The sequence below is a fragment of the Plecotus auritus genome (genome assembly GCF_963455305.1).
Source record: "Plecotus auritus genome assembly, chromosome: 4".
Classification (NCBI taxonomy): Eukaryota; Metazoa; Chordata; class Mammalia; order Chiroptera; family Vespertilionidae; genus Plecotus; species Plecotus auritus.
The window spans coordinates 64759354-64775675 of record NC_137775.1 but is presented as its reverse complement, the minus strand read 5'-3'; the positions used below and the strand labels follow the sequence as shown (position 1 = coordinate 64775675).

At 39.3% G+C, this 16322-nt stretch overlaps 1 protein-coding gene across 1 annotated transcript in view; it reads left to right on the top strand.

The window, feature by feature from the left end:
* The window catches only part of MEI4 (meiotic double-stranded break formation protein 4), a gene marked incomplete at both ends in the record, with an annotated part of 182831 nt that overhangs the window by 60031 nt on the left and 106478 nt on the right, over positions 1-16322 (top strand). The window contains one exon of the mRNA XM_080664558.1: positions 11389-11924. Within this exon, the coding sequence (XP_080520684.1) occupies positions 11389-11924 (536 nt within the window). The remainder of the gene's footprint in view (positions 1-11388; positions 11925-16322) is intronic.

Genomic DNA, 16322 nt, shown 5'->3' with positions numbered 1-16322 from the left:
CCCCTGAGATTCTGATGTACTTAGGATGGGCTGTGGTCTGGTATTGGAGTTTTAAAAAGTTCCTAAAGTCACTGTTAACATGCAAGTAAGGTTGAAAACCACCCATGTAAAATCTTTCTGTGTAAGTTCTTATAAACTAGGGGATCTCAAGCCCAGCAACAAACAAGTAACATCGGCTTAGTGCATGGGTTTGGGAATAGAGAAGAGCATTGCTCTTGAGACTTGCTCAATTATGAGACTCCCATGAGATGTTTATTTAAAATACAAGTTTCTGGATCCCTCCCTGAAACACCGATTCCCTGTGCCTAGGAATACTGAATTTTAGTATGTTCCACTTATGCGGATGCACAGGTGGGGAAACACTGCCCTTGATAAAGTGAGCCAAATGGACACATTCATGGGAATGAATGTCAACCTCAATTGTCTAAGCAGTGGTCTGCAAACCGCGGCTGCTTGCGAGCCGCGGGTTGACTGAGTTTGCCGACCACTGGTCTAAGGGGAGGGTCCGGCTATCAAGCCAGCTTAGAGTTAATATCTTGGCAGTAGAGATGTGAGCAGTTGGAACCCTGTGGTCAAGAGCTAAAATCAAAGCAGTGGCTCCAAGGGATGGTGGGAAACAAATTCAGGCAAATTCTTTGGAAGAGGTTTGGTCAATAAGTGTTTAGGGATCTGTGGGATCTCAGCAGGCAAGGTAATTGGGACTAGATTGTAGAGAGCTGTGTGGTTTGCCATTCGCAGCATTGGGAGGCTAATTAATGTGGTGTATTGCTGCCTTAGTAATTACCCATTCCACATGGTGTTCATAACATCCACACACTGATGAATGAAAGTTGTGCAGGTGGATTCATTGGTTCACTTGGCAGAGTGCTGTATTTTTGAGGGTTTGATGTTATTCTGTAGGGCTGTAATACTGGCATCACAGTATAAGAGTCCACTGTCTCTCAACCTGATTCTGTTTGTGAGGAAATGAAATTAGGACTATGTTTTTTACCTATCCTGCTCATCTTTGCCCTGTAAGTGACTGAATCCAAAGAGTGATTGCTGCTGCTTACCAACTCCTCATTTGGTCTTAATAACTCTTCCTTTAGAGAAATTCTTTTGTTCAGATATTCAGCCCCTTTTTATTCAGTAGCTATTAGCTAAAAACGATGTAGATAATACAAAGAGAGAAGGTCTATGCCCTGCCCATAGGATCACACAGTCTGTTGTGATCATAAGTCACTGCTTATAGCCACTAAGACTCTGTCGTCCAGAGAAAGATAATGTTGTTCAGAGGAGAAAGATAGTGATTATTTTGCTTTAGAGAACAGGACTTTTGAGAGTTTGTTTTTGTTTTGTTTTGTTTTTGAGGAAGTTGTTGACCTTGAAGGATGGGTAGGATTTAGAAGCTGTGGATGCTAGGATATTTCAGTCAAGAGGGAACAGTGTAAAGTACAGACACAGGACACTACTGGCAAATAGCTTACCTTGACTGCAGCATCTAGAGCAGTGGTTCTCAACCCTTTTAATGGTCTTAGGCGACCCAGGTTGAGAACCACTAGCAGGGTCGCCTAAGACCATCGGAAAACACAGATCTTTACATTACGATTCATTAACAGTAGCAAAATTACAGTTATGAAGTAGCAACGAAAATAATTTTATGGTTGGGGGTCACCACAACATGAGGAACTGTATTAAAGGGTCACGGCATTAAAAGGGTTGAGAACCATAGATCTAGAGCATGAAGTGGTGTTCTGGAAAATAAGATGCAAAACTAGGTTGGAGCTTATTAAGAGGAATGACAGCCAGTGGAAAACACGCTTTATTCTGTAGGCAATGAGGAGCCTTTGAAGATTTTTTCAACAGGGAAATTAACATTTATAAGGTGTGTGCTAGGCACGTGCCAAGCAGTATGCTTCTTGCAAGTGATTTCTTTAGGTGGCCTGAGGGGTAAGTTATTTAGGCTGAGTAATTGGGTAGTTGTGTTTAGAATTATTTGGAAGAGGAAGGGGACTGGAGACGAGAACATCACTGTCACAGCCAGGTCTTACATGTAATTATTTTGGCATGGAAAAAAAGAGGTGATATAAAAGAAGTTTTTATTTATTGAGTAAATATTTATTGAGCTCTTACACCACATTCCAGGCCAGCCGTGGGCAAACTACGGCCCGCGGGCCGGATCCGGCCCGTTTGGCTGTTCTTTCTGGCCCACGGAGCCGAAAGAGTGGAGGGTTCTCTTGCTCTCCCCTCCGCTCCTTTACTTTGAATTTATATTAGTTCACACAAACACTCCATCCATGCTTTTGTTCCGGCCCTCTGGTCCGGCCCCTCGAGTCAAAAAGTTTGCCCACCCCTGTTCCAGGCTCTGGTATATGGCCACAAACCAGGCAGTCCAAGACTGTCAGAGTGCTCATTCTTATGGGTGAGACAGGTTATAACAGCAGGAAATGATCAGGCAGTGTAAAGTGAAAGTCAGAATTAAAACAGGAAGATGTGACAAAAGTTTCTTTGGTGACTTTTTTTTTTTTTTAAGAATTTATTTCATTATTTTTTAATCCTCGAGGATATTTTTCCATTGATTTTTTTTTTTTTTTTTTTTTTTTAAGAGAGGGTAGAAGACGGAGGGAAAGATAGAGAGAAACACATCAATTGGTTGTCTCCTACACGTGCCCTGACCAGGGCCTGGGCTGGGGAGAAGCCTGCAACCAAGATACGTGCCCTTGACCGGAATCGGACCCAGGCCCCTTCGATCTGCAGGCTGACACTCTATCCACTGAGCCAAACCAGCTAGGCTATTTTGGTGGCTTCTTTAGCTTGGGTGGTCAGGGAAGGCCTTTCTGAAGGAGTGATATTTAAACAGACACTGGAATGATAATGAGGAACCAGCCTTGAGAAAATTGAGGTGGGGTGTGGAGAGCATCTGAGGGAACGTTTAATGCAAAGGCCCCCAAAATGGGAACAAACTTAGTATACTCAAGGAACAGAAAGGTGAGGCAGGATTAATATTACTTGTCAGTGGAATGTATATGAGGTTCAACAAAGAGTCAGAGTTGACTCTTAGGTTTCAAATGTTCAAGAGGAAGAGTACTGTTATTTGGAAACTGGACCTAGTTTAAGTGAAAGATATGATTTATTTAGACATATGAGGTTTACAGTGGTGAGATCAAGTCATGTCGAGATACCTGGGGACTTGAGCTTGGGAGAGGAGGTAGGATTGGAGATAGAGATTTGAGGGACATCTGCTTAAAAGAATCCTTTGAGGCTGTAGTAAAGGTGGGGGCACCCAGGGAGCTGGAACAGGATAAGAAAGCCAAAGGCACAATGACGAGGAAGGTTTAAATTTGCCAACTAGAAGATGGCTTGGGAGAGAGAGATGGGGGTAGCTAGAAAATTTTAGAGTTTGAGCACTTGAAGGCAGAAGGCATTATACTGTCAAATAGTCCTGAACCAAGTGGACAAATACAAGAACAAATACACTGTTTTGTGAACCTCATGCAGTGAAGACAATTCAGCTAAGACATATCATACCATTAGCTTGGAATTTCATGTGTTTAACAAGTTAGAATTGTGACATGCTGCTAGAGATGGATTAATCAAACTTCAGCCTTTTCGGTCAGCATTTATCAAATATGTTTTACAATAGGCTAAAATATATCCTTCCAGATGCAGAAGACAAACAATTGCTTTAAAGTGAATTTTTTTCCCCAGATGAATTGTGTAGTACTTTAACATTGCATTTCCTGTTTGACCACCAGGTGGCGGGATCATTACTTTTATTCTATGTATCCCTGCATGTGATTATTATTAATGCTAAGAAATCATAGTTGGTAGTGATGACCTTTCAGTGAATTGAAAAGATGCTATTTGATTTTACTTTTTGTTAGTATATATGCAATAAGTATTTAGACCACCAGCCATGTAGAAGGGTAGGCATTAGGCAATAGAAAATACCCAGAGTAGTAAACTCTGTCTGCCCTTAAGTAGGTTTACAGTTATGACTATGTGAAACACGACATTTATTCTTGTATTATCATTCATTAATTATTGTATTATTTTCCATACAAACAACTGTAAACCTACTTTTGCCACATTCTGTATTTACTGAGCATTTAATGTGTGCTAGACTGTGCTTGATTAGTGTGTTTTATCTCTTTCAAATCTAATGACAGACATGTTAGTTAGATCATATCCAATGGCTTGGAGAGAAATTATAGTCCTCAGTCCCTTCAGCCCAATAAGAAGTTAAAAGAGAGCTCTTGCCAATGTGGGTCAGTTGGTTGAACATCATCCTGTGATTGCCAGTTAGATTCCCAGTCAGGGCACATGCCCAGGTTGCAGGTAAGGGTGTGTGCAGAAGGTAACCAATTAATGTTTCTCTGTCATTGATGTTTCTCTCTGTCTCTGTCTCTGTCTCTGACTCTCTCTCTCTCTTTCTCCCCCTATCCTTCTCCTCCCTTCCACTCTCTCTAAAATCAATTAAAACATTTTTTTTTTTAAAAGAGAGAGAAGTGTCATTTGACTTCTGCTTCACGTTAGTCCCTCCTGGAAAAACAGGAACAGCAGAAAGCTGCAGTAGCATACCTCTATTTTCTCCTCCCTCTTTTGGGTATGATGTTTTGTTAGCCATGCTTTGAGATTTATGATTAGAAAAGCCATCCAAACAAACGAGTAGAAGAGTCTGTTGATTGTAAGACTCATTTACTAGTAAAAGAGACAAGGGTATATTACTGTTTTTTTCCATGCTATATATTACTCAAATAAGCTTGGGTATTTGTTTGTATGAATAAATATATTATTAATGACTAGAGGCCCGATGCACGAAATTCTTTTTTTTTTATTTTTTTTTATTTTTTAAATATATTTTATTGATTTTTTTACAGAGAGGAAGGAAGAGGGATAGATAGTCAGAAACATCGATGAGAGAGAAACATCGATCAGCCGCCTCCTGCACACCTCCCACTGGGGATGTGCCCGCAACCAAGTTACATGCCCTTGACCGGAATCGAACCCAGGACCCTTCAGTCCGCAGGCCGACGCCCCATCCACCGAGCCAAACCGGTTTTGGCTGCACGAAATTCTTACAAGAGTAGGCCTTCCCCCAGCTGCAGGCACTGGCTTCCCTCTGGCACCTGGAACCCGGGCTTCCCTCGCAGCCCCAGCTTTGTCCGGAAGGACGTCCAGTCTAATTAGCATGTTATACTTTTATTATTATAGATGAATGGCCGGCAAACTGTGGCTCGCGAGCCACATTCGGCTCTTTGGCTCCTTGAGTGTGGCTCTTCCACAAAATACCACGTGCGGGCGCACACGTACAGTGTGATTGAAACTTCGTGGCCCATGCACAGAAGTCGGTTTTCGGCTCTCAAAAGAAATTTCAATCATTATACTGTTGATATTTGGCTCTGTTGACTAATGAGTTTGCCGACCACTATTATAGATTATTATCAGAGACTGTAACCTGTTAATATTCAGTATTACTGAAAATGTTTAATTTTTCTCTAGGAAGCTTTTTCTCCTCTTTCTCTTTTCCATCTTATAGGGATATATTCAATAATGATACTTGCCCACTATTATTTACTGCATTAGGCAGTGAGTGCTTTCTAATATGGAAGTGCTGGTTTCCAATACAAACCCTGTTTGTAGTCCTCAAAGTTTTCATCATTGAGAACAAATAGGAGAGGAAATAAATTGGTTATTGGTTATATATAAGAGGTAATAGGTTCTATAAAAAGTATATTATTGGCTGTTTGTTAACAAGTATTTTGAGACATTTTAAATGATTACTACCATAGCCAAATTCTTTCTGTCTGTCCATATATTCTATGTTGTTTTTCTTATTTATTTATAAACGTGTGGTTTATTATAAGTTGCAAAGGAGTTGATCCTCTTAGTCAAGTTGCACCTGCATTTCATTATCTCCCAATGTCATTATGAATATTAAAGGATGACAGAAGATCTGTCTGTCACAGCCAGCAGCAAGTGGTAGCACTAAGAGTTTCTCCTGATAAGGTGTCTTCTGCAGGTGATGTTATTATTCATTGAGATGTCCAAAAAGATTGCAAGAGACAGTACTTCTGCCATTCAGGAGCTCATAAGCAGGTGGACAACATATATAAATTGATGAATACTATAATGGAAATGTTCAGAAGCTGGTATGGAAAAACACAGGCTTTTTTTTTTTTTTTTTTTTTCTCCTGCTGTAGTTACAACATGATTGGACTTGGAACTGAAGAATTGGTTTTACTTGCTCACTGTGTAGCTTTTCCCAGGCCTCTTAGTCAAGTTGAGCCTGCATTTCATTATCTCCCAGGGCTGTTGGGAAGAACAATTGAATTATGTGGTAAAACTACTTTGTAAAGTGAAATATGAACATCAGAATCTTCTATTCATCTCAGTAGAGTGACTTTAACACTGTAAGCCATCCTATATAATAAAAGCCTAATATGCTAAGTATATGGTCGACCGGTCAGCCGTTCAACCAATCAAAGCGTAATATGTTAATGATATGCTAAGGCCGCTCAACCGCTCACTATGATGTGCACTGACCACCAGGGGGCAGACAGCCAATCAGTCGACCAGTCATTATGATATGCACTGACCACCAGGGGGCAGATGCCCCAACTGGTAGGTTAGCTTGCTGCTGAGGTCTAGTTGATCGGGACTAAGCGTGTCGGGCCGGACATGTCCTGGAGCCCTCCCATGGTTTCTCCCTGGCTGGCCAACCTCCCGTGTCTCCCTGGCCCCGGTCATGCACCAGTGGGGTCTCTCAGCCTGGCCTGCACCCTCTCACAATCTGGGACCCCTCAGGCAATGTCATAGAGCCAGTTTTGGCCTGATCCCACAGGCAAGGCCGAGAGACCCCACTGGTTCATGAATTCATGCACTGGGCCTCTAGTATTGTATAAAATATCAGAGGAGTGGGTAAAACTATTCCCTTCAAATGAGTACCTGTCAGTACAGGAAGGAGATGAGGTGGTGTGGCTGTGATTTGCGAAAAGGCACACCAGTGAGGAGTAAAAAGCAGAAACAAGAAAGCAGATTTTTGCTTCCTAGTTTAATAGTTGGTAGAATTTTTTTTATGAGTCTTCCTTAAAATCATCACCCATGAAATTCAGCTTACCTTAATGGAAAATTGAGTAGGTTAATGAAATATTTAAACTTTGTTCACTTTCTTAGTGGAGCAACGTTCTAAATTCCCTAAAAGAAAAATATACTCTACCTGAATAATTACCATAATAACCACCCCCCTCCCTTTACTTTTGTGAAGAATGAAATGGATGTAGTGAGAAGTCATCCTATCTAATAAAGAGGGAATATGCTAATTTACTGCCACACCCTCACAAGATGGCTGCACCCAGTCCCCTCAGCCCTGCCTCATCCAGCCAGAATCCCCAGTCCCTCAGCCCCACCGGGGGGCAGCAGGTGCTGCACGCCTCATCCAGCCGGAGTCCCCCAGTCTCAGCCCCACCTCAGCCAGCCTCAGTCCCCCAGTCCTCTCATCCCCGCCTCATCCAGCCTTAGTCCCCCAGTCCCCAAAGTCCCACCTCATCCAGCCTTAGTCCCCCAGTCCCCTCAGCCCCGCCTCATCTAGTCCCTGCAGCATCCAGCCTCATGCAGCATCCAGCCTCATCCAGCCTCAGTCCCCCAGTCCCCTCAGCCCCACAGGGGAAGGCACTTGGGGGCGATCGGGCCAGCAGGGGAGGGCAGTGGGGACAATCATGTCAGCAGGGGAGCAGTTAGGCATCAATCAGGCTGGCAGGGGAGCGGTTAGGGAGCTATCAGGCTGGCATGCGGAGTGGTTAAGGGCAATCAGGCAGGCAGGCAAGTGAGCAGTTAGGATCCAGTGGTCCCGGATTGTGAGAGGGATGTCCCCGATTGAAGAGGCTGCAGGCTGGGCTGAGGGAACCCCCCGCCTCATGCACGAATTTAGTGCACCGGGCCTCTAGTTTTAAATGTTTATCCTTGCTCGTAAGTAAAATAAACTGTCCATTGGCTTAAAACGAGCAGGCTGTCTTCCTGTTTTAGTATAGAAATAGCCACATGCAGTTAGACACATTGCTGATAGTTCACTGTCCTGGGTAACGCCACATTTTTTAACTTACTGCATATTCTCCCTCACATGAAGTACAGATAGTATAGTGATAATCAGCAAGCACACATTTGCACACCAGCAGTGATTATAGCAGGCACGTGTTAAGTGAATGAACTCTAAGTTAAAGCTCTGATTTTGTCTCATCAGTTTCTAATTTTACCGAAGGACAAAAGAGCAACAAATTACAGTGGAACCTCAGTTCTCAAACTTAATTCATTCCACAAGGCTTTTTGAGAAGGAATTTGTTTGAAAACCGAGTTATTTTTAACCATTAGAAATGTACATTGAATTAATCTGTTCCAGACCCACAGATGATTCCATTTTAACCTTTTTTATGTATAGTACATGTATAATTATTGTTTAATCTATAAATAAACACTTCTTAAATTTATCAAGCCACCCCTCATAACCTAAAGCAGTGGTTCTCAACCTTTCTAATGCCGCGACCCTTTAATACAGTTCCTCATGTTGTGATGACCCCCAACCAGAAAATTATTTTCGTTGCTACTTCATAACTGTAATTTTGCTACTGTTATGAATCGTAATGTAAAGATCTGTGTTTTCCGCTGGTCTTAGGTGACCCTGCTAGTGGTTCTCAACCTGTGGGTCATCACAACATGAGGTCATGACCCACAGGTTGAGAACCGCTGCTGTAGAGCCTAAGACCATCGGAAAACACAGATCTTTACAACGATTCATTAACAGTAGCAAAATTACAGTTATGAAGTAGCAACGAAAATAATTTTATGGTTGGGGGTCACCACAACATGAGGAACTATATTAAAGGGTCGCGGCATTAGAAAGGTAGAGAACCACTACTTTAGGTCCTAAAGGAATCCCTTTCAGCACTGGTTCCAGGGGTGTCTTTGAGGAGGTCAGGATGCAGATGAGGCACCTTCACTTTTTCTCATATCACTGCCTCTGAAATGCTATCACTAGCTAACTGCTTTCCTTTATCCAAATCAACACGAATTTTTCTACTTATTCTGTTGCCTTTGATTGTTGTTCTGTGAGTACTTTCAAACCCTTAGCGACATTAGCACTCTTGATGGCCTCTTTATGTTTTAAAATTGTGCTAATCCTCATTTGGCCAGCCACAAAAGCATTCTCTCCTTTGTTTGTTGCCTGAGAGACACTTTTTGTCAAGCTGAGGTATCAGCATGAAAGGGTTATCGGTTTGAAAACTAAATTTTTTGTCCACAATCAAGACATTTTTTTCTGTGAACATCTTGGTGGTGAACCGAAATGTTCCAGATGGGAGACATTTGAAAACTGAGGTTCGTCTGTAGATAGATTTCCAAATATATGATGCTGAGGGTAGAAGATGTCACTTTCATCATTATTCTTATGCCTTGTTCAATTAGTTTCCCCCTGTCTCCAGCTTTAAAAAAAAAAAAAAAATCTAACTTCTTAGGTGAGATGTCCTTTAACTTCCTATATGACAGGGGCATTTACAAAATATTCCTATACATTCTCCCCATCTTTCCTTTAGCGTCAGAGAGAAAAATAAAACTTCCACATCAATAAGCACCCATCTTCTAGCATCCTTGACTCCACCTCCTACCTTCTCTCAGGCCATGCCTCACCTGGCATTTTTATATTTTCTCCTATCTCCAACACTTGCTTCTCTGTTTTTAGTCTGTAATTGCTCATGTTTCTCCTAATCTGTCATGCCACATTTGTCTTCAGTTATTCTCCAGTTTATACTTTCCGGATCCAAGTCCTCAAAAGTGTTACCATTCTTCCCTTACTTTCTCCCCATCCACTCTTCAGGCCATTGCAGTCTGACCTCTCTCTACCACCCTGACTCACCAAAGCTGCTATGGATGTGATCACTGGTGATAGTCATTGACAAACAACAACAATCTTATTTATGTTTCTGATGGCATCTCTATCAAAGAATGACCTACAGTTAGTAGGTTAAACCTTAACTGCAGTATTTCTCTAGCCATGTGAGAAGATTCTAGTGATTATACGAATGTAAGGTTTAATCAGAGATGTAAGACTTAATCTGACCGAAGCCAATAAGTTGACCAAGACAAGCAGGGTAAAAGCGAAAAATCGCGTTTATTGAAAGCTCTCGGGTGAGGTCCCGCGGTCCAAGAGCACAGGCCGGGGGAGTCACACTTTATTCACCGGTGGGCTTCACCAGTGGGCTTAGAGAAAATGAATTCAAATTCTAAGCACGGCTACAAGCAGAACTTCCCTTTTTATTAAAGAGCCAGCCCTATGTGCACTTAGTGGTTATCTCACTGCTGGCCTTGAAAACAACACAGTTCTATCCAATTAAAAAATGCACCTGGCATGGCATTGAAATTATGGGCATATCTAGTCTCTGGCCTACAAGGTCAGACAGCTTAAGTTTATTTTCCTCATTATTCAAGCAGGCTAAAGCAGGCTAGAAAGCAAAGTTTGTAAAGTTCCTGCTTTCCCAGCCCCAGACCTTACATATACTAGTAGACATAGTTTTAAGGATAGATAGATAGATAGATAGATAATCATAAATAAGTACACATACACATATAAATTGTTGATTTTTTATATATAAGTGCATGTGTGGGTATGTATATATTTTTTTCCAAAGTGATTTTACATTATTAGGGTTTGAATTACACTCACTCTACACTTATAAATTCCGGGGTCCTTAATACATCTTTTAAGATCTTTTATGACTTGGCCTCTTAACCTCCATCTTAATCTCTTCCTTATTTATTTATTTTTTTTGTAAAAGGTATGTCAGATTACTGTGGGTCCTTATATACACAATGCTTTTCTTTTTCTTCTTAGGCCTGTGCTTTTGTGCTTACCCTTTGGGTATATGGAGTCCTCTGTGTTCCTCCATTCCCCTAACTTTTAGCTTTGAATTTCTATTTATGTTTTATAGATTAGCTCCATCATCACCTCTTCCAGAATGAACTAAGCTAACCAGAGTCCTTCTATTTGCATAGTACCCCGAGCAAATCTCTCTCTAGGTACACCTTATTGCTTGTTGGACTCTGCCAGATGGCGACCTCTTTCAGGTTTTGTGGTTTCTCCTCTGTATCTTTCAAGCCTGGCACACAGTTGAATGACAGATAGCGATATAGATGAATCACCTTTACTTCCTACCAGTAAAGATAAAAACCTTTTCCACAGTCAGCCTAAGCAATTTCTTTCAGTTTTTCGTCTATTCAATTTTTATAATACTGCTTTTAAAATGTTTAATGCATATCTACGTGCTTCATTTAGCATTTTAAATTAGAAAAGTCAATGTCTAGTTTTTATATGAAAATATTTTAGCTACAGAAAGATTACACTTGTATTTCTTTCCATTTCAGGAGACTCACCTTCCCAGCTGCAGGCTCAGGAGCCTGGAAGTTCTGAAAATACATTAACTGGGCTGGAAGATTCTGGGTGTGATTTATCAAATGAGCAGAGAACTGAACCTTCAGAGGTGTCTCAAGATTTTGTGGAGAGCTGCACCCCCACACTCTTTCCACCACTGCCAATTGCAAAGAAACACAGTGCGACTTCAAAAAATCCTTTGTCTTCTCACATGCAGTTTTTGCAACATCTACTTGAACTGAAGAACTGGACAGAATCAGGGAGTCTTAAAACAGACTTAAGCCACTTTGAGAACACCTCTTCCACGATATCTGATTCTGTTTTTCAGTTGCTAGAAGGCCTGATCACTTTTTACTGTGACCCAAAATTTCCTTTTTCAAGCTTTTGGACAGAAGCTGTTGCTACTTTAGCTAGACTGCTCAGTGATTATAACTTATCTAGTCATATTCTTAAAACGTGTTCCAAGAAGTTGGAAGAATTTGAGAAAACTCTACTTCAGATTATTTTAAGGAACAACCGTATAAATCGGGTAAGTAGTAAATCTCTTTATGAAATCTCTAATATATCTGTAATTTTGGTGAACATTCCCATTGGATATGGCTATTGCTGTCCCTTAACCTTGTGGCTCAGTTTTTAGTTGGACGTTTTGCAGCTATTACCAGTCGTCATGTCCCCACCTCTGCCTCTGATTGCTACAGTGTTGCTATCTACATAGATGCATATGTGGAAAGCTTGTGCCTTTTTACTTTGAATTACCCTCTCTGTTCTTTATCACATCCTTGGATTCTTCTCTTTTGTTTTGCCCTGCCTATATTTACTTTCTATTGCTTAAAAAGTCTCAGTATTTTTTTTAAACCAGTAATATTGATGTTTTCCCAATCTATAACTTCTATGGATTCCCTATACTGTATTGATTTTTTTTTCTTTTTCTGACATTGACTAACAGAGGCCTGGAAGTCAAAGAATGTTTCTTATCTTCTTTTAGAATTTCTCTTGTAAGTGACATAATACCCTGTGGACCCTCTGCAGATATGGGTTAATTGAATAAATTGGCTGAAGAACACATAACATATGGCTTTATTATAGTTTTTTTTCTTAATTTATTTAACAGTGCTTAGAAAGGTTGGCTCAGGGACTATTTTTTCACAAGTGACATTGAGGTAACCTGAAGTGTTTTGTTCTCTGGCTCTTGAGACATAATGGAGAGTTGTTTTCTTTATTATGTTCTATTTTCCTCACTGTCTGATCCTTTGGGAAACTCCAAATGCCTTTACATTTTAATCCTTTTTAATTGACAACTGAAAATCTCACAGAGGAAACTAAAAGGTCTGTAACTTATTAACTGTATTTCACTAGAGGAAAATGTTGTTGGACTTTGTTTTGTTAGCTATATCATTATAGAGTGTTTGTCCTCAGCCATTATCTAATGCTCAGAGTTTTGGTACTGTGTAGGCTTTACCTGAATTTTCAAATCTCTGACAAAATTTGAATAACCTAATTTGTTGCACATATATCTGTTCTTTCCTTCTCTCTTAAGGTATGATTTAATCAACATTATAGAAAACTTCATGATTAACCTTTTGTCATTTGTGAAAAACATTGAATTTTCTGTCGGGCAAAATGATTTTTTTTTTTCATATTTTTGCTTTCTTCTTTTAAAACTACTTTAGACAGGTTTTGTGTGATTTGGACCCTTTAAGATGCTCATTTATATTCCTTATCAGTTACCATATGATGCAAAGATATTTTCAGTCTAGTCTTTCTCTTAAGGATTGAACCTCCCAAGATTAGCCTTAGGAATTGTATGGAAGTAAAGGAGTGTGTAGAAGCTTCTGATGGTACAGATGGGTCTTAAGTACATTTCTATGACATTTGGCATGCAAGCCATTGTTGAGTAGTTGGAAAAATAAGTAAATGAATGGCTTTGGTATTTTCTCAGAGAGGTAATTTTTGCATTTAGAAAGAGAATTATAAAATAGCACACTGGACTTACAATTAGGATGATGATCCATAAATAAGTTTGAATGACATTTTATCGGGACATTTTTTCCTCCCCAGTAAAAGCATCTTAGACTAAGTCATTAAAATTGTTGTCACCCTCACCATCATTATGACCATCACCATCATCTCCCAGATATGTTCAGAAAGCATCTTTATTAGAACAATTGAATACTGATTGCTCTTTATAAATGCTTTTCTGTCTTTTTTAGCCTTCTTGAGTAATAAGCAAAATCTCAGAAAGAATATATTTTGACATGAAATATAGGATAGCTCCTATTATTGCATTTTTATTGATACTACTCTTAATTGATTGAAACAAAATAGCATAGTTTAGAAAAAATATACTCCTTTGGAAAAACCTGTTTGCATAGATCAGAAGTGTTTAGTTAAATTATACTGCTTAAAAACTTGAGCTCTGCTATTGATTTCATTTAAGTGAGCTTATGTTTATATAATGTAATAGGAAAACTTGTGGAATATTCTGACAGGGATTACAATAGTTATGCTTTACATAAAATATAAATCTTCAACCACATGTTCTCAATACATTTAGTCATAAAATTATTCTGACTTCACTTAAGTTTTCTTTAATAAACAATAAGAACTTGTTTCTGTCTGGAAAACTAATTTGTTTTTGCTTTTTTCTTTCTTCTTTTAAAACTACTTTAGACAGGTTTTGTGTGATTTGGATCCTTTCAGGTGCTCACATTCATATTCCTTATCAGTTACCACATGATGCAAAGATGTTGAGGTCATCATTGTAAATATTAGTTAGGTCAGGGCTGTATGCATTCAAGAGATAGGAAGTACCCTGAACTTTGTTTTAAATAATTCCCTGATATTAGCTTGGTTGAAATTATTTGTAAGTTTAGGGGGGAAAATGTGTGATTTGTGAATTTTCAGATTTAGTTAAATTCTATTTTTCATGCTATTTTAGAAACTTTATATTTATTTAATAACAATTTTTTAAGGAATTATTATCTTAGACTAGGGGTAGGGAACATCCAGCCTGAAGGCCGTATAAGGCCCTTGAAATCATTTTCATCTGGCTTTGCCAAGGCATTGGGGGTGAATTTATTAAATGTTAGACCAAATATAGTAGGCTAATTTTTAAGTTGATAATTTTGTATAGCCTGTGAGTGATGTTATAAATATCCAAATGATCCCTTGGCAGAAAAAAGTTGCCCACCCCTGTCTTAGACCTACGTCTGTACAGAAGTCACCCCTTATTCACAGTTTTGCTTTCCATTTCAGTTATCTGCGGTCAACCATGGTCTGAAAATATTAAATGGAAAATTTTAGAAATAAGCAGTCCATAGTTTTAAATGGGAAACTCTTTTGACTAGTGTGATGAAATCTTGCCCATTTGAATCATCCCTTTATATCCACCTATCAGTCACTTGGTAGCCATCTGGGTTATCAGATCGGCTATTCTGGTATTGCAGTGTTTGTATTCAGGTAGTCCTTAATAGTAGTCTTAGGCAACATCAGTATGCCTACGTCATTCTCCTCACTTCATCTCATCATGCAGGCATTGTATCATCTCACATCATCATGAGAAGAAGGGTGAGCACAGTGCAGTACAAGAGAGAGGGAGACCCCAGTCACATAACTTTTATTACAATATATTGTTATAATTTTCTATTTTATTTTTACTTATCATTGTTAACCTTTTACTTGCTTAATTTATAAATTAAACTTTATCATGTATGTATAGAAAAACCATAGTATATAGAGAGTTCAGTGCTATTCGTGGTTTCAGGCATTCACTGGGGGATTTGGAGTGAATTCCCTGTGGAAAAGGGGGGACTAGTGTATTATGTTTTTAGGATAACCATTAGGTGGGACAAGAAGGTATAATGTACAATGACATACTTGGCACATATAGAAGATATGTGTCTTGAAACCAGATGGCTTACAGAGGTCTACACTAGGCCTGTTATAGGGGACCTAGGATGTAGACTTAACTTGCAGGCTCCAGTATAGTACCCTTCCTCACCTGCCTGTGTACTTGCCTTGTGTTGGGAATGTTTACCATAGAGCAAGCATGTCAAACTCAAAGGCTAACATGGGCCAAATACACAAGATTTAAGTTTATGTGGGCCACAAAGAAACAAAAGCTTCAATTTTCATAAAAATGTAGGTTTATTTTGATAGAGACATGCTGAATACAAAGGGCTGAAATAAATAATTGTTAAAATAATAGAACATTTTAATAACAATATTTTTTCTTGAACATTAACTTCCCAGACACTGAATAACTGCATAAATTAATAAGCGTAATGCAAATAAACCTACTTTTCTTGTTCTCTGAAAGCGAAATATTTCCTGTTGCGCACACCAAACAAGTCAGTCCAAGATTAATGACGTGGCCATCGGCTGCTAAAATATTTGCTGCTAGTATTAGTGGAGAGAAATGGTGCGCCTGCGCGTAAGACAGCTAAGGGAAATGAATGCAACACAATTATAGTAATCAGTCATTAGCAAACATTGTAGTTCATTATTAATAATTATGTATAGCAGGATATTGTAAAAATTAAGTTACAAAATTTTTATTAAAATGTTTCTTACAAACTGTTAAATTGGCTGGGCCGCAAAAATATTAGTTGTGGGCTGCATGCGGCCCTCATGCTTGCCTTAGAGATATCTACTAGTATTGCCCTTTGTATGACTGAAACCTGACTTTTCCAATAATTCCACACCCCAAAATTGTTGAGTTCTATGACTAGGAAAAGCATGAGCTAATCCTAGCATGGTATTACCAACTATTTCCTTACAGGGCTGGATACTATCATAGTATGCTTATTCTGTTTAGATTTTGCAGTGGTATCTATGTCTTAAATTTTCATTTGTTTTGAAGAGATGGGAATGATTATATTAAGTTAAATATTTTAAAAATCTGCAGTTATCATTGAACTTTTATGTG